General features: G+C 45.8%; 1 protein-coding gene across 6 annotated transcripts in view; it reads left to right on the top strand.

Moving 5' to 3' along the window:
• pdlim7 (PDZ and LIM domain 7) overlaps nt 1–23,657 on the top strand; it is a 92,516-nt gene that overhangs the window by 14,837 nt on the left and 54,022 nt on the right. For all 6 annotated transcript variants that reach the window (XM_082974885.1, XM_082974887.1, XM_082974886.1 and 3 more), the window contains 1 exon segment: nt 20,598–20,749. In XM_082974885.1, coding sequence (XP_082831011.1) covers nt 20,598–20,749 — 152 coding nt within the window.

Raw genomic sequence — 23,657 nt, 5'->3', positions numbered from 1 at the left:
TACTGGTTGCCCCAGTCATTCATCCCTGGTTGGGTTGGTAATGGTATACTGGTTGTCCCAGTCATTCAGCCCTGGTTGGGTTGGTCATGTTTGGCTCCAGGTGTTCTCTGCTTACCTCAGCGTTTCCCAAACCGTTTTGTTTTCCACCCTAACACTACACATGTTCCCCCCTAACACTACACATGTTCCCCCCTAACACTACACATGTTCCCCCCTAACACTACACATGTTCCCCCCTAACACTACACATGTTCCCCCCTAACACTACACATGTTCCCCCCCTAACACTACACATGTTCCCCCCCCTAACACTACACATGTTCCCCCCCTAACACTACACATGTTCCCCCCTAACACTACACATGTTCCCCCCTAACACTACACATGTTCCCCCCTAACACTACACATGTTCCCCCCTAACACTACACATGTTCCCCCCTAACACTACACATGTTCCCCCCTAACACTACACATGTTCCCCCCCTAACACTACACATGTTCCCCCCCCTAACACTACACATGTTCCCCCCCCTAACACTACACATGTTCCCCCCCCTAACACTACACATGTTCCCCCCCCTAACACTACACATGTTCCCCCCCCTAACACTACACATGTTCCCCCCCCTAACACTACACATGTTCCCCCCCCTAACACTACACATGTTCCCCCCCCTAACACTACACATGTTCCCCCCCCTAACACTACACATGTTCCCCCCCCTAACACTACACATGTTCCCCCCCCTAACACTACACATGTTCCCCCCCCTAACACTACACATGTTCCCCCCCCTAACACTACACATGTTCCCCCCCCTAACACTACACATGTTCCCCCCCCTAACACTACACATGTTCCCCCCCCTAACACTACACATGTTCCCCCCCCTAACACTACACATGTTCCCCCCCCTAACACTACACATGTTCCCCCCCCTAACACTACACATGTTCCCCCCCCTAACACTACACATGTTCCCCCCCCTAACACTACACATGTTCCCCCCCCTAACACTACACATGTTCCCCCCCCTAACACTACACATGTTCCCCCCCCTAACACTACACATGTTCCCCCCCCTAACACTACACATGTTCCCCCCCCTAACACTACACATGTTCCCCCCCCTAACACTACACATGTTCCCCCCCCTAACACTACACATGTTCCCCCCCCTAACACTACACATGTTCCCCCCCCTAACACTACACATGTTCCCCCCCCTAACACTACACATGTTCCCCCCCCTAACACTACACATGTTCCCCCCCCTAACACTACACATGTTCCCCCCCCTAACACTACACATGTTCCCCCCCCTAACACTACACATGTTCCCCCCCCTAACACTACACATGTTCCCCCCCCTAACACTACACATGTTCCCCCCCCTAACACTACACATGTTCCCCCCCCTAACACTACACATGTTCCCCCCCCTAACACTACACATGTTCCCCCCCCTAACACTACACATGTTCCCCCCCCTAACACTACACATGTTCCCCCCCCTAACACTACACATGTTCCCCCCCCTAACACTACACATGTTCCCCCCCCTAACACTACACATGTTCCCCCCCCTAACACTACACATGTTCCCCCCCCTAACACTACACATGTTCCCCCCCCTAACACTACACATGTTCCCCCCCCTAACACTACACATGTTCCCCCCCCTAACACTACACATGTTCCCCCCCCTAACACTACACATGTTCCCCCCCCTAACACTACACATGTTCCCCCCCCTAACACTACACATGTTCCCCCCCCTAACACTACACATGTTCCCCCCCCTAACACTACACATGTTCCCCCCCCTAACACTACACATGTTCCCCCCCCTAACACTACACATGTTCCCCCCCCTAACACTACACATGTTCCCCCCCCTAACACTACACATGTTCCCCCCCCTAACACTACACATGTTCCCCCCCCTAACACTACACATGTTCCCCCCCCTAACACTACACATGTTCCCCCCCCTAACACTACACATGTTCCCCCCCCTAACACTACACATGTTCCCCCCCCTAACACTACACATGTTCCCCCCCCAACACTACACATGTTCCCCCCTAACACTACACATGTTCCCCCCCTAACACTACACATGTTCCCCCCTAACACTACACATGTTCCCCCCTAACACTCCACAGCTGATTTGAAATGATCAAAGCTTGATGATTTAGTTGATTATTTGAATCAGCAGTGTGTAGCGCTGTGGCAAAAAAACAAAACGTGTCCCGAGGACCAACTACAAGGGAGGAGCGAAAATTTGCAGACACTCAGACCTCTGTGGAATGAATTTGACACGTGTTCTCTGGTATGTTTATATACTGCAGGTATTATCAGACAGGATAGAGACTCGGTATGTTTATACTGCAGGTATTATCAGACAGGATAGGGACTCGGGTATGTTTATATACTGCAGGTATTATCAGACAGGATAGGGACTCGGGTATGTTTATATATTGCAGGTATTATCAGACAGGATAGGGACTCGGTATGTTTATACTGCAAGTATTATCAGACAGGATAGGGACTCGGTATGTTTATATACTGCAAGTATTATCAGACAGGATAGGGACTCGGTATGTTTATATACTGCAGGTATTATCAGACAGGATAGGGACTCGGTATGTTTATACTGCAGGTATTATCAGACAGGATAGGGACTCGGTGTGTTTATACTGCAGGTATTATCAGACAGGATAGGGACTCGGTATGTTTATACTGCAGGTATTATCAGACAGGATAGGGACTCGGGTGTGTTTATACTGCAGGTATTATCAGACAGGATAGGGACTCGGTATGTTTATATACTGCAGGTATTATCAGACAGGATAGGGACTCGGTATGTTTATATACTGCAGGTATTATCAGACAGGATAGGGACTCGGGTATGTTTATACTGCAGGTATTATCAGACAGGATAGGGACTCGGGTATGTTTATACTGCAGGTTTTATAATTGACTGCTTTCTGAAGTACTGAATGACACTGAGGTGTCCATCTCCACACAGTGATCTGTTTCAGTAGTGTTATGTCACCTTGATGGGCCGTTTCCAGACATGGAGAATGACATGCGGGACTATGGTCATAGTAACAGGCCTTTTGCCGTCGGGCAATTGACTGCTTGTTGTCGTATTAGTGTTCCACGGAGACAGGTGAAGTGACAGTACAGTCATACTTGTGTTTTACACCACCTGTTTAGGTTATATCCCCTGGCTGTTTCCATACTGACATGTAGACTGACAGGAGTACAGTCATACTTGTGTTTTACACCACCTGTTTAGGTTATATCCCCTGGCTGTTTCCATACTGACATGTAGACTGACAGGAGTACAGTCATACTTGTGTTTTACACCACCTGTTTAGGTTATATCCCCTGGCTGTTTCCATACTGACATGTAGACTGACAGGAGTACAGTCATACTTGTGTTTTACACCACCTGTTTAGGTTATATCCCCTGGCTGTTTCCATACTGACATGTAGACTGACAGGAGTACAGTCATACTTGTGTTTTACACCACCTGTTTAGGTTATATCCCCTGGCTGTTTCCATACTGACATGTAGACTGACAGGAGTACAGTCATACTTGTGTTTTACACCACCTGTTTAGGTTATATCCCCTGGCTGTTTCCATACTGACATGTAGACTGACAGGAGTACAGTCATACTTGTGTTTTACACCGCCTGTTTAGGTTATATCCCCTGGCTGTTTCCATACTGACATGTAGACTGACAGGAGTACAGTCATACTTGTGTTTTACACCACCTGTTTAGGTTATATCCCCTGGCTGTTTCCATACTGACATGTAGACTGACAGGAGTACAGTCATACTAGTAGGTCGCTGTTGACTGACTGATTTCATAATAAAAAAAGGCCTTTTCCTTTAAGCTCAGACTGGCTGATGTCATACTGGCAGGCCCCTGTGTCAGACTATTGACTGACTTGTAGCGTAATAAAAGGCCTATTCTTGTCGCCCCCTAGTCTAGTCGCCCCCTAGTCTAGTCGCCCCCTAGTCTAGTCGCCCCCTAGTCTAGTCGCCCCCTAGTCTAGTCGGCCCCCTAGTCAGCCGCTCTGACTGGCTGACAGACTTCTCCCTCAGGCTGTGACTGGCTGGACCTCCAGGAAGTGATGTGTGGGTGGTCTGGCCTGTGTCTCTCTCTGTCCCAGGCCCCCTGAAGTATCGTCTCGACCCAGAGAGAGAGAGCTGATTACACAATAAAGAACAATCCTACTGACAGCAAGACTAAAGCTTCAGAGAGAGGCTGCAGGCTGAAGAGATCGTCTCTCGCTCTCTGTCTCTCTCTCGCTCTCTGTCTCGCTCTCTGTCTCTCGCTCTGTCTCTAATAGCATGGGAAACATATGTTTACATTGCCAAAGCAAGTGAAATAGATAAACAAAAGTGAGAAGAAACAAAAACGTCAACAAACTATTAGAAATGAACAGTAAGTGTTGCACTCACAAAGGTTTAAAATATCAGGACATGTACATTATTATAGTCACAGCAATATTTTTTTGTAGCAATAGTACTAAAACGAACTTATAGTACTAGTTCTGTGTGTGTGTGGGACAGCTCATGTAGTTGGTAGCGTTGAGGTTTGATTTATTTGGAGGATTCTACAGCTGTATGTGTTTTTGAGTTTGGTCAGGTAACTTTCCATCAGTGTCTTTCTAGATGGTTGTCCTGTAGACATGTTACATGGCGATTCTGTCCCTCTGCTATTGGTTCAGAATGGTTACGTGGGGATTCTGTCCCTCTGCTATTGGTTCAGAATGGTTACATGGCGATTCTGTCCCTCTGCTATTGGTTCAGAATGGTTACGTGGCGATTCTGTCCCTCTGCTATTGGTTCAGAATGGTTACGTGGCGATTCTGTCCCTCTGCTATTGGTTCAGAATGGTTACGTGGCGATTCTGTCCCTCTGCTATTGGTTCAGAATGGTTACGTGGCGATTCTGTCCCTCTGCTATTGGTTCAGAATGGTTACGTGGCGATTCTGTCCCTCTGCTATTGGTTCAGAATGGTTACGTGGCGATTCTGTCCCTCTGCTATTGGTTCAGAATGGTTACGTGGCGATTCTGTCCCTCTGCTATTGGTTCAGAATGGTTACGTGGCGATTCTGTCCCTCTGCTATTGGTTCAGAATGGTTACGTGGCGATTCTGTCCCTCTGCTATTGGTTCAGAATGGTTACGTGGGGATTCTGTCCCTCTGCTATTGGTTCAGAATGGTTACGTGGGGATTCTGTCCCTCTGCTATTGGTTCAGAATGGTTACGTGGGGATTCTGTCCCTCTGCTATTGGTTCAGCATGGTTACGTGGGGATTCTGTCCCTCTGCTATTGGTTCAGAATGGTTACGTGGGGATTCTGTCCCTCTGCTATTGGTTCAGAATGGTTACGTGGGGATTCTGTCCCTCTGCTATTGGTTCAGAATGGTTACGTGGCGATTCTGTCCCTCTGCTATTGGTTCAGAATGGTTACATGGGGATTCTGTCCCTCTGCTATTGGTTCAGAATGGTTACGTGGCGATTCTGTCCCTCTGCTATTGGTTCAGAATGGTTACGTGGGGATTCTGTCCCTCTGCTATTGGTTCAGAATGGTTACGTGGGGATTCTGTCCCTCTGCTATTGGTTCAGAATGGTTACGTGGGGATTCTGTCCCTCTGCTATTGGTTCAGCATGGTTACGTGGGGATTCTGTCCCTCTGCTATTGGTTCAGAATGGTTACGTGGGGATTCTGTCCCTCTGCTATTGGTTCAGAATGGTTACGTGGGGATTCTGTCCCTCTGCTATTGGTTCAGAATGGTTATCTGGCGATTTTGTCCCTCTGCTATTGTTTCAGAACTGTGTGTGTGTGTGTGTGTGTGTGTGTGTGTGTGTGTGTGTGTGTGTGTGTGTGTGTGTAGGATGGTATGTCTGAATGCTCTGCTTCCGTCCTCCTCTCCCTGTATGAGCTAGGAACACGACGTTTCCTGTAAATTCCTGGAATGCCGTCATTCCTCATGGCTCTCCCGTTCCCAGACCCTGGCAACAGCAGAGCCCTTTCTCTTCTCTCGGTATCCATTGGCTGTGTCCCTCTTCCCTATATAGTGCCCTACACATTGGCTGTGTCCCTATATAGTGCCCTACACATTGGTTGTGTCCCAAATGACACCCTATTCCCTAGTTCACCAATGCCCTATGTGTCCTGGTCAAAAGTAGTGCCCTATTCCCTATGTGTCTGGTCAAAAGTGGTGCACTACTGATTTGCCTAGTTAAATAAGGAAATGTAGGGACTAGAGTTCCATTTGGGACTCAGCCCAGGTGTCCTGACATCATCAGTCTCCCAGAACACCGCATGACCATCTTCTCACATCTCCAAAGGAATGATTTACCGCTGACATCACTGGAAGAAAAACCAGCCCTGACCCCCCCCCCCCCCCCCCCCCACCAGCCCTGCGCACTGCCCCCCCCCCAGCCCTGCACCCACCCCACCAGCCCTGCCCCCCACCCCTGCGCCCCACCAGCCCTGCACACCCCCACCCCTGCACCCCCACCCCCCCTGCACCCCCACCAGCCCTGCCCCCCCCACCAGCCCTGCCATCAGAAGTCTCTATCTTGTCTTTAAATCTGGGGGCTTTGTGGAGCTGTAAACGTAGTGATTGCTGATCTTTGGGCCCTGTGGAGCCACAGAAACCTGATGTCTCCCCCTCTATCTCAGAGCACATATCACCTTGCTGTGTGTAGTCATGAAATTACACATGGCACGTTAATAAGCAGGCAGTGGGATTTGTGACCGGTTCCAGAGCAAGCTGTGTTATCGTCATGTAGTCTGTTCTCTGCCAGGGTTCAGGGTTAGCTGTGTTATCGTCATGTAGTCTGTTCTCTGCCAGGGTTCAGGGTTAGCTGTGTTATCGTCATGTAGTCTGTTCTCAGCCAGGGTTCAGGGTTAGCTGTGTTATCGTTATGTAGTCTGTTCTCAGCCAGGGTTCAGGGTTAGCTGTGTTATCGTCATGTAGTCTGTTCTCAGCCAGGGTTCAGGGTTAGCTGTGTTATCGTCATGTAGTCTGTTCTCAGCCAGGGTTCAGGGTTAGCTGTGTTATCGTTATGTAGTCTGTTCTCAGCCAGGGTTCAGGGTTAGCTGTGTTATCGTTATGTAGTCTGTTCTCTGCCAGGGTTCAGGGTTAGCTGTGTTATCGTCATGTAGTCTGTTCTCTGCCAGGGTTCAGGGTTAGCTGTGTTATCGTCATGTAGTCTGTTCTCTGCCAGGGTTCAGGGTTAGCTGTGTTATCGTCATGTAGTCTGTTCTCAGCCAGGGTTCAGGGTTAGCTGTGTTATCGTCATGTAGTCTGTTCTCAGCCAGGGTTCAGGGTTAGCTGTGTTATCGTTATGTAGTCTGTTCTCAGCCAGGGTTCAGGGTTAGCTGTGTTATCGTCATGTAGTCTGTTCTCAGCCAGGGTTCAGGGTTAGCTGTGTTATCGTCATGTAGTCTGTTCTCAGCCAGGGTTCAGGGTTAGCTGTGTTATCGTTATGTAGTCTGTTCTCAGCCAGGGTTCAGGGTTAGCTGTGTTATCGTTATGTAGTCTGTTCTCAGCCAGGGTTCAGGGTTAGCTGTGTTATCGTCATGTAGTCTGTTCTCTGCCAGGGTTCAGGGTTAGCTGTGTTATCGTCATGTAGTCTGTTCTCTGCCAGGGTTCAGGGTTAGCTGTGTTATCGTCATGTAGTCTGTTCTCAGCCAGGGTTCAGGGTTAGCTGTGTTATCGTTATGTAGTCTGTTCTCAGCCAGGGTTCAGGGTTAGCTGTGTTATCGTCATGTAGTCTGTTCTCAGCCAGGGTTCAGGGTTAGCTGTGTTATCGTCATGTAGTCTGTTCTCAGCCAGGGTTCAGGGTTAGCTGTGTTATCGTCATGTAGTCTGTTCTCAGCCAGGGTTCAGGGTTAGCTGTGGCTGTGTTCTGTTCACCGCTCAGATGACTCACTCACTCACTCACTCACTCACTCACTCACAGGACTTGTCATGGTGGTGGATGAATAATTCAAAGGTGACTGGTGTGTTGCCTGAAGAAGGGATGACAGCCTAGTAGTTTCTCTGGCTGGTTAAATGTTGTCATCCCTAACAGGGCTGGTTAAATGTTGTCATCTCTAACAGGGCTGGTTAAATGTTGTCATCCCTAACAGGGCTGGTTAAATGTTGTCATCTCTAACAGGGCTGGTTAAATGTTGTCATCTCTAACAGGGCTGGTTAAATGTTGTCATCTCTAACAGGGCTGGTTAAATGTTGTCATCCCTAACAGGGCTGGTTAAATGTTGTCATCCCTAACAGGGCTGGTTAAATGTTGTCATCCCTAACAGGGCTGGTTAAATGTTGTCATCCCTAACAGGGCTGGTTAAATGTTGTCATCCCTAACATGGCTGGTTAAATGTTGTCATCTCTAACAGGGCTGGTTAAATGTTGTCATCCCTAACAGGGCTGGTTAAATGTTGTCATCTCTAACATGGCTGGTTAAATGTTGTCATCTCTAACAGGGCTGGTTAAATGTTGTCATCCCTAACAGGGCTGGTTAAATGTTGTCATCTCTAACAGGGCTGGTTAAATGTTGTCATCCCTAACAGGGCTGGTTAAATGTTGTCATCTCTAACAGGGCTGGTTAAATGTTGTCATCTCTAACAGGGCTGGTTAAATGTTGTCATCTCTAACCCCCTAACAGGGCTGGTTAAATGTTGTCATCTCTAACAGGGCTGGTTAAATGTTGTCATCCCTAACAGGGCTGGTTAAATGTTGTCATCCCTAACAGGGCTGGTTAAATGTTGTCATCTCTAACAGGGCTGGTTAAATGTTGTCATCTCTAACAGGGCTGGTTAAATGTTGCCATCCCTAACAGGGCTGGTTAAATGTTGTCATCTCTAACAGGGCTGGTTAAATGTTGTCATCTCTAACAGGGCTGGTTAAATGTTGTCATCTCTAACAGGGCTGGTTAAATGTTGTCATCCCTAACAGGGCTGGTTAAATGTTGGCATCTCTAACAGGGCTGGTTAAATGTTGGCATCTCTAACAGGGCTGGTTAAATGTTGGCATCTCTAACAGGGCTGGTTAAATGTTGGCATCTCTAACAGGGCTGGTTAAATGTTGTCATCCCTAACAGGGCTGGTTAAATGTTGGCATCTCTAACAGGGCTGGTTAAATGTTGGCATCTCTAACAGGGCTGGTTAAATGTTGGCATCTCTAACAGGGCTGGTTAAATGTTGTCATCTCTAACAGGGCTGGTTAAATGTTGCCATCTCTAACAGGGCTGGTTAACCTTCAGTTCCTACTAGGTGTTCTTGTTGGGATTCATATTTGAACTAAAATCAAATTGTATTTGTCACATAGTTTACACCAGTTTACAAACTAACAGTGAAATGCATACATACGGGTCCTTCCCCACAATGCAGAGAGAAAAATGGAGAATAATATTAACTGTTGCACTTTGAGTTAATGCTAGGTGTTCTCACTGATCGGTACTGGCCCCTACAGCTCTGTGTTAACGCTAGGTGTTCTCACTGATCGGTACTGGCCCCTACAGCTCTGTGTTAACGCTAGGTGTTCTCACTGATCGGTACTGGCCCCTACAGCTCTGAGTTAATGCTAGGTGTTCTCACTGATCGGTACTGGCCCCTACAGCTCTGTGTTAACGCTAGGTGTTCTCACTGATCGGTACTGGCCCCTACAGCTCTGTGTTAACGCTAGGTGTTCTCACTGATCGGTACTGGCCCCTACAGCTCTGAGTTAATGCTAGGTGTTCTCACTGATCGGTACTGGCCCCTACAGCTCTGTGTTAACGCTAGGTGTTCTCACTGATCGGTACTGGCCCCTACAGCTCTGTGTTAACGCTAGGTGTTCTCACTGATCGGTACTGGCCCCTACAGCTCTGTGTTAACGCTAGGTGTTCTCACTGATCGGTACTGGCCCCTACAGCTCTGAGTTAACGCTAGGTGTTCTCACTGATCGGTACTGGCCCCTACAGCTCTGTGTTAACGCTAGGTGTTCTCACTGATCGGTACTGGCCCCTACAGCTCTGTGTTAACGCTAGGTGTTCTCACTGATCGGTACTGGCCCCTACAGCTCTGAGTTAACGCTAGGTGTTCTCACTGATCGGTACTGGCCCCTACAGCTCTGAGTTAACGCTAGGTGTTCTCACTGATCGGTACTGGCCCCTACAGCTTTGTTACAAAGGAAAGGTCTTAAATAAAAGGCTACATCATCTGGTTAAACCTGAATGACTCATGTTGTTATGAATCACTTACACACTGACATGGCTGGTTTTTACCTTGACTTACTGCTCGGGGATAACACTGTAGTGGATACGTCTAGCAGCAGGCTTTGTTGTAAAAGGACTGGTTCATGTGAATGAGTTGTGTTGTGAGTCACTATCAGAACTATATTTACCTTGAGTTAGTGCTACAGTATTTACTGTCACCGTGGTAGATACTGGAGCTCTACAGCAGCCCAGCAGGCTCTACTTTCCATTTCTCAGAGGGATATTTATGGTCTTCCGTCAGCTGTGCTGTGAGTGATGTAAGGAGAAGCTGGCTAGCTGTGTCTCTCCCAGGACAGAGATGTGCTGTAAGGAGAAGCAGCTGGCTGTGTATCTCCACAGGCCAGAGCTGTGATGCAAGGAGAAGCTGGCTAGCTGTATGTCTCCCAGGCCAGAGATGTGATGTAAGGAGAAGCTGGCTAGCTGTGTCTGTCCCAGGACAGAGTTGTGCTGTAAGGAGAAGCTGGCTAGCTGTATGTCTCCCAGGACAGAGTTGTGCTGTAAGGAGAAGCTGGCTAGCTGTGTCTGTCCCAGGACAGAGTTGTGCTGTAAGGAGAAGCTGGTTAGCTGTATGTCTCCCAGGACAGAGTTGTGCTGTAAGGAGAAGCTGGCTAGCTGTATGTCTCCCAGGTCAGAGCTGTGATGCAAGGAGAAGCTGGCTAGCTGTGTCTCTCCCAGGACAGAGATGTGATGTAAGGAGAAGCTGGCTAGCTGTATGTCTCCCAGGCCAGAGTTGTGCTGTAAGGAGAAGCTGGCTAGCTGTATGTCTCCTAGGCCAGAGCTGTGATGTAAGGAGAAGCTGGCTGTGTCTCCCAGGCCAGAGCTGTGATGTAAGGAGAAGCTGGCTGTGTCTCCTAGGCCAGAGTTGTGCTGTAAGGAGAAGCTGGCTAGCTGTGTCTCCCAGGACAGAGATGTGATGTAAGGAGAAGCTGGCTAGCTGTATGTCTCCCAGGCCAGAGTTGTGCTGTAAGGAGAAGTTGGCTAGCTGTATGTCTCCTAGGCCAGAGCTGTGATGTAAGGAGAAGCTGGCTGTGTCTCCCAGGCCAGAGCTGTGATGTAAGGAGAAGCTGGCTAGCTGTATGTCTCCCAGGACAGAGTTGTGATGTAAGGAGAAGCTGGCTGTGTCTCCCAGGACAGAGTTGTGCTGTAAGGAGAAGCTGGCTAGCTGTATGTCTCCCAGGACAGAGTTGTGATGTAAGGAGAAGCTGGCTGTGTCTCCCAGGACAGAGTTGTGATGTAAGGAGAAGCTGACTGTGTCTCCTAGGCCAGAGCTCAGCCCTGAACAACTTGGACTCGGGGGTAGGCATAGTAAATGTAAATCCAGGGGAACTCCAATTTAGTATGATATGTTACATTTACTATGGTATGTATTATTTGTGGATGTCCATCATCCATTTTGAAAGATGTGTTACGAATTGTAATTTGTACAATATGTTCCGAATTTGCAAAACGTATGACATGTTACAAATTCTAATTTGTTTGTGGTTGGGGTTAAGGTTAGGAGTTAAAGAGTTAGGGGAAGGGTTAGCTAACATGCTAAGTAGCTAAACAGTAGTATGTATTAGCGACGTTGTCCGCGATGAGATTCGAACACGCAACCTTTGGGTTGCAAGACATTAGCGTTATATGGGTTAGGGTTAACCCTAACCCTTAAAACACAGTAGGTTGAAAGGTACTGGTAGACCTCTCCTTTAATAAAACACAGTAGGTTGAAAGGTACTGGTAGACCTCTCCTTTAATAAAACACAGTAGGTTGAAAGGTACTGGTAGACCTCTCCTTTAATAAAACACAGTAGGTTGAAAGGTACTGGTAGACCTCTCCTTTAATAAAACACAGTAGGTTGAAAGGTACTGGTAGACCTCTCCTTTAATAAAACACAGTAGGTTGAAAGGTACTGGTAGACCTCTCCTTTAATAAAACACAGTTGGTTGCAAGGTACTGGTAGACCTCTCCTTTAATAAAACACAGTAGGTTGAAATGTACTGGTAGACCTCTCCTTTAATAAAACACAGTAGGTTGAAAGGTACTGGTAGACCTCTCCTTTAATAAAATACAGTAGGTTGAAAGGTACTGGTAGACCTCTCCTTTAATAAAACACAGTAGGTTGAAAGGTACTGGTAGACCCCTCCTTTAATAAAACACAGTAGGTTGAAAGGTACTGGTAGACCTCTCCTTTAATAAAACACAGTAGGTTGAAAGGTACTGGTAGACCTCTCCTTTAATAAAACACTATAGTTCATACCAAGTTGACATTAAAGTGACATTTTGAAATGATCTAGGGTGACTTTCGTTGATCCGAGTGAGTCATGTGTTTTATAAATGGTTTCACTGATATCAGAATGAATGTATTTTTATTTTTTAAAGAAACGGTTTCACTGATTTTCCGTTGTTTAATAGAAGACTCAATGATACACCATCATTGTCTTGCTGATAAGATGCGCTGTTTCTAACCCCTTTATGCTCGCAATCAACGTTTTTAAAAGCAGTCTTTATTACAAATGGCAGATTAAATGAGACCATCTGATTTAATTCTTGTGTGTAGCAGGGTTTGATGTGTAGCAGGGTTTGATGTGTAGCAGGGTTTGATGTGTAGCAGGGTTTGATGTGTAGCAGGGTTTGATGTGTAGCAGGGTTTGATGTGTAGCAGGGTTTGATGTGTAGCAGGGTTTGATGTGTAGCAGGGTTTGATGTGTAGCAGGGTTTGATGTGTAGCAGGGTTTGATGTGTAGCAGGGTTTGTTGTCTCCTCTCCTAGTCTCCTTCCTTCCTAGTGTTGACTAACTGTGGTGGGGTGCAGTGGGTCCTTCCTTCCTTCCTTCCTTCCTTCCTTCCTTCCTTCCTTCCTTCCTTCCTTCCTTCCTTCCTTCCTTCCTTCCTTCCTTCCTTCCTTCCTTCCTTCCTTCCTTCCTTCCTTCCTAGTATTGACTAACTGTGGTGGGGTGCAGTGGGTCCTTCCTTCCTTCCTTCCTTCCTTCCTTCCTTCCTTCCTTCCTTCCTTCCTTCCTTCCTTCCTTCCTTCCTTCCTTCCTTCCTTCCTTCCTTCCTTCCTTCCTTCCTTCCTTCCTTCCTTCCTAGTATTGACTAACTGTGGTGGGGTGCAGTGGGTCCTTCCTTCCTTCCTTCCTTCCTTCCTTCCTTCCTTGTATTGACTAACTGTGAGGGGGTATCTTGGTTCCTTCCTTCCTTCCCCCTCTCTCGTCTACAGGCCTGAGCACAGCATTTTACTATGGTAGCATCCCAAATGGCACCCTATTCCCTGTATTGTGCACTACTTTAGACCAGGACCCTATTCCCTATATAGTGCACTACTTTTGACCAGGGCCCTATTCCCTATATAGTGCACTACTTTTGACCAGGGCCCTATTCCCTATATAGTGCACTACTTTAGACCAGGGCCCTATTCCCTATATAGTGCACTACTTTAGACCAGGGCCCTATTCCCTATATAGTGCACTACTTTAGACCAGGACCCTATTCCCTATATAGTGCACTACTTTAGACCAGGGCCCTATAGGGAATAAGGTGCCATTTGGGACGCAGGCATGCCACCTTCCTTCTGAAGTACAGGAACAGCTGTGATCTAAACCTGAGCCACTGACACAGGTGCTGGTGTCCATCACTGTTCGGACACACTCACTCACTCACTCACTCACTCACTCACTCACTCACTCACTCACTCACTCACTCACTCACTCACTCACTCACTCACTCACTCACTCTCTGCTGCCTCTACCTCTCTCTACCGTTTCACTTATTCTTACTAATCACGCTGTATCTCTCACCACTCACTATAATCTGCTCTGCTCAGCCTTACTGTCTCTACTGGTTTCTATTATAACCTGCTCTGCTCGGCCTTACTGTCTCTGTCTCTCTCTGTCTCTCTCTCTGTCTCTCTCTCTGTCTCTCTCTCTGTCTCTCTCTCTGTCTCTCTCTCTGTCTCTCTCTCTGTCTCTCTCTCTGTCTCTCTCTCTGTCTCTCTCTCTGTCTCTCTCTCTGTCTCTGTCTCTCTCTCTGTCTCTCTCTCTGTCTCTGTCTCTCTGTCTCTGTCTCTCTGTCTCTCTCTCTGTCTCTCTCTCTGTCTCTGTCTCTCTGTCTCTCTCTCTGTCTCTGTCTCTCTGTCTCAGCCCATGCCGCCTCAGAATACCAGTCACCTGAGGGGCCTGCATGTGGTGGTGATGTGTTTCTCTGTAACAGATGCAGAGAAGCTGTAAAAACACCTTTTTAGTTGTATCTTTAATTGTTTCCAGCCTGGGTAGATCATAGGGGATTAACTCGATGTTAAAAGTCGTTTTTCATGAGGAATAAATTTAATGTTCTTATATTTTGATGTTTTTGACGTATTTATTCCCCCCCCCCCCCCCCCCCCCTGAAAACAAACCAAACCAGATGCTTATTTTCAACAAGCTGCCTGACCGCAGAATTGTATCCACGTTCTTCAATCGTCAGTGTTACACAGATGTAGGAGTATCGTCCCATTTCCAAGTTAAGGGTTACGTTTTTAGACACTCATTCTGAAGGGTTAAGGCTTGGGATATAGAAACCTATTGTCCACGACTGGTCCGAACACACAACCTTCTGATCCACAACCTTCCAGAGTCGTGGGATTACCCATGGCGGATTACCCGTGGCAGTCGTGGGATTACCCGTGGCAGTCGTGGGATTACCCGTGGCAGTCGTGGGATTACCCGTGGCCGTCGTGGGATTACCCGTGGCCGTCGTGGGATTACCCGTGGCCGTCGTGGGATTACCCAAACCTACTTGATGGTAATAGCTCTCAATGTTGCCCCTAGTGGCTGTGTTTGAGGGCCTTTCTCAACATCCTCAAGACATGGGTAGACGTCTAATTTCAACATCAATCTCGAACGACCTGGCTTTTTCTTTTCTTCTAGTACTCTGCAGTCAAGGGAAGGTGAAATGAAACCACTCCACAAGGGAACTGTATCCTCCGCTATGGGACTAGACTTTCTCTCAGTCTGTTTTTTAATGTGCTGAATCAAAGCAGTTGAATCGTATAGCTTAGTGGAACACGCCAGAAACCAATGATTTAGGGTCTAGAATCCTCTGATCATTTATGAGCCAATAGTCTAAAGGGATCAATAACAGGATAGGACGGGGTAATCGATGTCTACGCCGACCAGGGTCTACATCCCAAATCAGACCATAGTCCCCATGTAGTGCACTACTGTTGACCAGGGCTCTATGGACCATAAGTCCCCATGTAGTGCACTAGATAAGGAATAGGGCTCCATTTGTGACTCAGACGATGTCTACATGACAGAAATCAGTATTCCAGCCGGGGTTCAGCCCTGTGATGTTCAGCCTTGCTTTGGCTTTCTCTGGCTCGCTCTCCTTTTTATTTAGTGATCTGATGTTGAACACTTTGTACTCTCTCAGTGATCTGAGACTTTGACACATTTCGTTAAGCCTCCGACACAAGGCTGAGTAAGGTCCTTACTAAACACGTTCTGGCGTCTCCTCTCTCTTCATACCATCTCCGGCGTGTGTATTAACAGCCTCTGTTGATGTTTTTTTTTTAAAGGACACTTTGATGCGTCTCCAAGTGCCACCCTATTCACTATATAGTGCACTTCGTTTGACCAGAGCCCCGTGCGGAGAGGGTGCCATTTGGGACCCTGCTGCAGCATGCCTGGCAGGGCAGGGACTCTGAGGGCACGTGTGGTTTTAAGGTTCATGTATGCAGCCTGTTCCCTACTGAGTGTGATGTGGCTGTAACTCATGTCAGGAATGATCCAATTAATCTACATGACATCACTGAAATATCATTCACGCTAGTTAATATCGTCTAGTCAGTTAGGTGACCTGTGGTGCCGTGTCGGACTGCTAGTTAATATCGTCTAGTCAGTTAGGTGACCTGTGGTGCTGTGTCGGGCTGCTAGTTAATACCATCTAGTTAGTTAGGTGACCTGTGGTGCCGTGTCGGACTGCTAGTTAATATCATCTAGTTACTAGTTACTAGTTATTTAGGTGACCTGTGGTGCTGTGTCGGGCTGCTAGTTAATATCATCTAGTCAGTTAGGTGACCTGTGGTGCTGTATAATCCTGTTAGTTAATATCATCTAGTCAGTTAGGTGACCTGTGGTGCTGTATAATCCTGCTAGTTAATATCATCTAGTTAGTTAGGTGACCTGTGGTGCTGTATAATCCTGCTAGTTAATATCATCTAGTCAGTTAGGTGACCTGTGGTGCTGTGTCGGACTGCTAGTTAATATCATCTAGTTAGTTAGGTGACCTGTGGTGCCGCGTCGGACTGCTAGTTAATATAATTTAGTTAGCCATACATTACGTTACATCATGTCGCAAATAGTTTCATCTTTACTCATTCATTTTATACAATAATTAGATGCAAACCTCATAACTGAGGCACCTGTATAAACAGAGTTATGGTAATGTGGCTGTATTGTCTTTCATGAGGTCACAAACATGAAACAAAACGGACCGGGTCGTAGCAGGCTTCTCCAACCAACCGTTTGCACGTTCTCCAAAATAGGAATATTGTTCAATTCTCACATTTCTGGGATGGTCAGGGAGAGCGGAGGGACATGGTCGTAAGGGCATAATACTGCCCTTCCTCCTAACATATAGGGTGGGGGGTTGTTCACATCTCTGCTAGCCAATTCACTGAAAGAGTCAGCGTCATGACAGTCCTTTTTAGGTGCCTTTTTGGCAAACTCCAAGCGGGTTGTCATGTGTTTTACTGAGGAGTTGCTTCAGTCTAGCCACTCTACCGTAAAGGTCTGATTTGGTGGAGTGCTGCAGAGATGGTTGTGCTTCTGGAAGGTTCTCCCTTCTCCACAGAAGAACTCTGGAGCTCTGTTAGAGTGACTATTGGGTTCTTTGTCACCTCCCTGACTTAAGGCCCTTCTCCCCCGATCGCTCAGTTTGGCCCGGCGGCCAGCTCCAGGAAGAGTCTTGGTGGTTCCAAACTTCTTCCATTTAAGAATGATGGAGGCCACTGTTTTCTTGGGGACCTTCAATGCTGCAGACATTTTTTTGATACCCTTCCTCAAATCTGTGCCTCAACACAATCCTGTCTCGGAGCTCTACAGACAATTCCTTTGACCTCATGGTTTGGTTTTTGCTCTGACATACACTGTCAACTTTGGGACCTTTATATAGCCAGGTGTGTGCCTTTCCTGTCCAATCGTTTGAATTGACCACAGGTAGACTCCAATCAAGTTGTAGAAAACATCTCAAGGATGATCAATGGAAACAAGATGCACCTGTTTCGAGTCTCATAGTAAAGGCTCTGAATACTTATGTAAATAAGCTATTTCTGAAAAAGGGGAAGGGGTCTGAATACTTTCTGAATGCGCTGTAGTTTTGGTTGAATGCATTCAGTTGTGCAACTAACTCGGCATTTCCCTTTTCCCCAAAATATAATCCACGGTAACAGATGAGTGGTGACGCTAGCTCATAAAAGCTTCGGTCCACATCTGTAGTGGATCATAAGCAGTGATGTCATAGTGCTGATTAAGACTCTTACCTCATGTCCTCATTGTGGCGTAGGGAACCATCTGGTTGAACACACACACACACACACACACACACACACACACACACAGACGGAGAGAACTTGTCAGGCACAGAGCCCTTAGGTTCCCTCTACAAATCATTAGCCGGTGATAACAGACCCCGAACGTCAATCCCCTTGATGACTTTGTGTATGTTTATTTAGTCAACACGGTGTTAAAAGTCCTTTGAGGTCCGCTAGCTGCTGGGGTCCGCTAGCTGCTGGGGTCCGCTAGCTGGTGGGGTCCGCTAGCTGCTGGGGTCCGCTAGCTACTGGGGTCCGCTAGCTACTGGGGTCCGCTAGCTGCTGGGGTCCGCTAGCTACTGGGGTCCGCTAGCTACTGGGGTCCGCTAGCTACTGTTAAGAGCAAGATGGGACATGTCTGTTCACTGGTTTGATTGATTGGTGTGAACATACTAGGCCCTGGAAGGTTTTTAAGTGTGCACTTTCTTCTCTCTGATCCTGTTATTAACCAATATGTTCCCTTTGACTAGATATCTGGTCTTCCCTCTAGATCAGCCCTGGTACTGACTAGATATCCTCCTGGTCTTCCCTTTAGATCAGCCCTGTTACTGACTAGATATCCTCCTGGTCTTCCCTTTAGATCAGCCCTGTTACTGACTAGATATCCTCCTGGTCTTCCCTCTAGATCAGCCCTGTTACTGACTAGATATCCTCCTGGTCTTCCCTTTAGATCAGCCCTGTAATTATAGATATCCTCCTGGTCTTCCCTCTAGATCAGCCCTGTTACTGACTAGATATCCTCCTGGTCTTCCCTCTAGATCAGCCCTGTTACTGACTAGATATCCTCCTGGTCTTCCCTCTAGATCAGCCCTGTTACTGACTAGATATCCTCCTGGTCTTCCCTTTAGATCAGCCCTGTAATTATAGATATCCTCCTGGTCTTCCCTCTAGATCAGCCCTGTTACTGACTAGATATCCTCCTGGTCTTCCCTCTAGATCAGCCCTGGTACTGACTAGATATCCTCCTAGTCTTCCCTTTAGATCAGCCCTGTAATTATAGATATTCTCCCGGTCTTCCCTTTAGATCAGCCCTGTTACTGACTAGATATCCTCCCGGTCTTCCCTCTAGATCAGCCCTGTTACTGACTAGATATCCTCCTGGTCTTCCCTCTAGATCAGCCCTCTAATTATAGATATCCTCCTGGTCTTCCCTCTAGATCAGCCCTGTTACTGACTAGATATCCTCCTGGTCTTCCCTCTAGATCAGCCCTGGTACTGACTAGATATCCTCCTAGTCTTCCCTTTAAATCAGCCCTGGTACTGACTAGATATCCTCCTAGTCTTCCCTCTAGATCAGCCCTGTTACTGACTAGATATCCTCCTGGTCTTCCCTTTAGATCAGCCCTGTAATTATAGATATCCTCCTGGTCTTCCCTCTAGATCAGCCCTGTTACTGACTAGATATCCTCCTGGTCTTCCCTTTAGATCAGCCCTGTAATTATAGATATCCTCCTGGTCTTCCCTCTAGATCAGCCCCGTTACTGACTAGATATCCTCCTAGTCTTCCCTTTAGATCAGCCCTGTTACTGACTAGATATCCTCCTAGTCTTCCCTTTAGATCAGCCCTGTAATTATAGATATCCTCCTGGTCTTCCCTCTAGATCAGCCCTGTTACTGACTAGATATCCTCCTGGTCTTCCCTTTAGATCAGCCCTGTAATTATAGATATCCTCCTGGTCTTCCCTCTAGATCAGCCCTGTTACTGACTAGATATCCTCCTGGTCTTCCCTTTAGATCAGCCCTGTAATTATAGATATCCTCCTGGTCTTCCCTCTAGATCAGCCCCGTTACTGACTAGATATCCTCCTAGTCTTCCCTTTAGATCAGCCCTGTTACTGACTAGATATCCTCCTGGTCTTCCCTTTAGATCAGCCCTGTAATTATAGATATCCTCCTGGTCTTCCCTCTAGATCAGCCCTGTTACTGACTAGATATCCTCCTGGTCTTCCCTTTAGATCAGCCCCGTTACTGACTAGATATCCTCCTAGTCTTCCCTCTAGATCAGCCCTGTTACTGACTAGATATTCTCCCGGTCTTCCCTTTAGATCAGCCCTGTTACTGACTAGATATCCTCCTAGTCTTCCCCTTAGATCAGCCCTGTAATTATAGATATCCTCCTGGTCTTCCCTCTAGATCAGCCCTGTTACTGACTAGATATCCTCCTGGTCTTCCCTTTAGATCAGCCCTGTTACTGACTAGATATCCTCCTGGTCTTCCCTCTAGATCAGCCCTGTTACTGACGAGATATCCTCCTGGTCTTCCCTCTAGATCAGCCCTGTTACTGACTAGATATCCTCCTGGTCTTCCCTCTAGATCAGCCCTGTTACTGACTAGATTTCCTCCTGGTCTTCCCTCTAGGTCAGCCCTGTTACTGACTCATTAACACGAATTGCTTTGTTGTGTATCAATTATAGTAGGTTAGCTTCAGAACAATACCATTTACATGCTTGTCTTTGAACCGTATTCTAATAAGCACTGTGTTGTTTATGACAGATGTTTGTTCCATTTAACCCTGAAAATATTGAGAGACGGAAATATTAGGTGATTCTTTTTAGTTCACATGTACTTGTACAACTATACTGTTGGATGAACCAGAGGCTGAATGTTCAGTGGGATTTCACAGGTAATCGTAATGTGTTCTTGTCAGTGGCTGGGTTTAATAGGCCAAAGGTCTATATTTCTGTATAAGTGAGCGCCCCTGTTGAGCACCACAATCCCTCCCCCCCCCCCTTCTCTCTCTCCCTCTACAGCTGACCCCCGGGGGTAAGGCTGCCCAGGCCGGTGTGGGCGTGGGAGATTGGGTGGTGTCCATTGGAGAGACCAACGCAGAAGACATGACCCATGTGGAGGCACAGAACAAGATAAGAGCAGCAGAGGAGTTGCTCACCCTCACCCTCAGCAAGTAAGATAATATAACTAGCCCATACTCTATATACTATACTCACCCTCAGCAAGTAAGATAATATAACTAGCCCATACTCTATATACTATACTCACCCTCAGTAATATAACTAGCCCATACTCTATATACTATACTCACCCTCAGTAATATAACTAGCCCATACTCTATATACTATACTCACCCTCAGTAATATAACTAGCCCATACTCTATATACTATACTCACCCTCAGTAATATAACTAGCCCGTACTGTATATACTATACTCACCCTCAGCAAGTAAGATAATATAACTAGCCCATACTCTATATACTATACTCACCCTCAGTAATATAACTAGCCCATACTCTATATACTATACTCACCCTCAGTAATATAACTAGCCCATACTCTATATACTATACTCACCCTCAGTAATATAACTAGCCCGTACTGTATATACTATACTCACCCTCAGCAAGTAAGATAATATAACTAGCCCATACTCTATATACTATACTCACCCTCAGTAATATAACTAGCCCGTACTCTATACACTATACTCACCCTCAGTAATATAACTAGCCGTACTGTATATACTATACTCACCCTCAGCAAGTAAGATAATATAACTAGCCCATACTCTATATACTATACTCACCCTCAGTAATATAACTAGCCCATACTCTATATACTATACTCACCCTCAGCAAGTAAGATAATATAACTAGCCCATACTCTATATACTATACTCACCCTCAGCAAGTAAGATAATATAACTAGCCCATACTCTATATACTATACTCACCCTCAGTAATATAACTAGCCCATACTCTATATACTATACTCACCCTCAGTAATATAACTAGCCCATACTCTATATACTATACTCACCCTCAGTAATATAACTAGCCCATACTCTATATACTATACTCACCCTCAGTAATATAACTAGCCCGTACTGTATATACTATACTCACCCTCAGCAAGTAAGATAATATAACTAGCCCATACTCTATATACTATACTCACCCTCAGTAATATAACTAGCCCATACTCTATATACTATACTCACCCTCAGTAATATAACTAGCCCATACTCTATATACTATACTCACCCTCAGTAATATAACTAGCCCATACTCTATATACTATACTCACCCTCAGCAAGTAAGATAATATAACTAGCCCATACTCTATATACTATACTCACCCTCAGTAATATAACTAGCCCGTACTCTATACACTATACTCACCCTCAGTAATATAACTAGCCCGTACTGTATATACTATACTCACCCTCAGCAAGTAAGATAATATAACTAGCCCATACTCTATATACTATACTCACCCTCAGTAATATAACTAGCCCATACTCTATATACTATACTCACCCTCAGTAATATAACTAGCCCATACTCTATATACTATACTCACCCTCAGCAAGTAAGATAATATAACTAGCCCATACTCTATATACTATACTCACCCTCAGTAATATAACTAGCCCGTACTCTATATACTATACTCACCCTCAGTAATATAACTAGCCCGTACTGTATATACTATACTCACCCTCAGCAAGTAAGATAATATAACTAGCCCATACTCTATACACTATACTCACCCTCAGTAATATAACTAGCCCGTACTGTATATACTATACTCACCCTCAGTAATATAACTAGCCCATACTCTATATACTATACTCACCCTCAGTAATATAACTAGCCCATACTCTATATACTATACTCACCCTCAGCAAGTAAGATAATATAACTAGCCCGTACTGTATACACTATACTCACCCTCAGTAATATAACTAGCCCGTACTGTATATACTATACTCACCCTCAGCAAGTAAGATAATATAACTAGCCCATACTCTATACACTATACTCACCCTCAGTAATATAACTAGCCCGTACTGTATATACTATACTCACCCTCAGTAATATAACTAGCCCATACTCTATATACTATACTCACCCTCAGTAATATAACTAGCCCATACTCTATATACTATACTCGCCCTCAGCAAGTAAGATAATATAACTAGCCCATACTCTATATACTATACTCACCCTCAGTAATATAACTAGCCCATACTCTATATACTATACTCACCCTCAGTAATATAACTAGCCCATACTCTATATACTATACTCACCCTCAGCAAGTAAGATAATATAACTAGCCCATACTCTATATACTATACTCACCCTCAGTAATATAACTAGCCCGTACTGTATATACTATACTCACCCTCAGTAATATAACTAGCCCGTACTCTATATACTATACTCACCCTCAGCAAGTAAGATAATATAACTAGCCCATACTCTATATACTATACTCACCCTCAGTAATATAACTAGCCCGTACTCTATATACTATACTCACCCTCAGCAAGTAAGATAATATAACTAGCCCATTCTCTATATACTATACTCACCCTCAGCAAGTAAGATAATATAACTAGCCCATACTCTATATACTATACTCACCCTCAGCAAGTAAGATAATATAACTAGCCCATACTCTATATACTATACTCACCCTCAGTAATATAACTAGCCCATACTCTATATACTATACTCACCCTCAGTAATATAACTAGCCCGTACTGTATATACTATACTCACCCTCAGCAAGTAAGATAATATAACTAGCCCATACTCTATATACTATACTCACCCTCAGTAATATAACTAGCCCGTACTGTATATACTATACTCACCCTCAGCAAGTAAGATAATATAACTAGCCCGTACTGTATATACTATACTCACCCTCAGCAAGTAAGATAATATAACTAGCCCATACTCTATATACTATACTCACCCTCAGTAATATAACTAGCCCGTACTGTATACACTATACTCACCCTCAGCAAGTAAGATAGTATAACTAGCCCGTACTCTATATACTA

Source organism: Salmo salar, chromosome 05, assembly GCF_965601325.2.
Source record: "Salmo salar chromosome 05, fSalSal1, whole genome shotgun sequence".
Classification (NCBI taxonomy): domain Eukaryota; kingdom Metazoa; phylum Chordata; class Actinopteri; order Salmoniformes; family Salmonidae; genus Salmo; species Salmo salar.
This window is presented reverse-complemented; position numbering and strand designations above follow the sequence as displayed.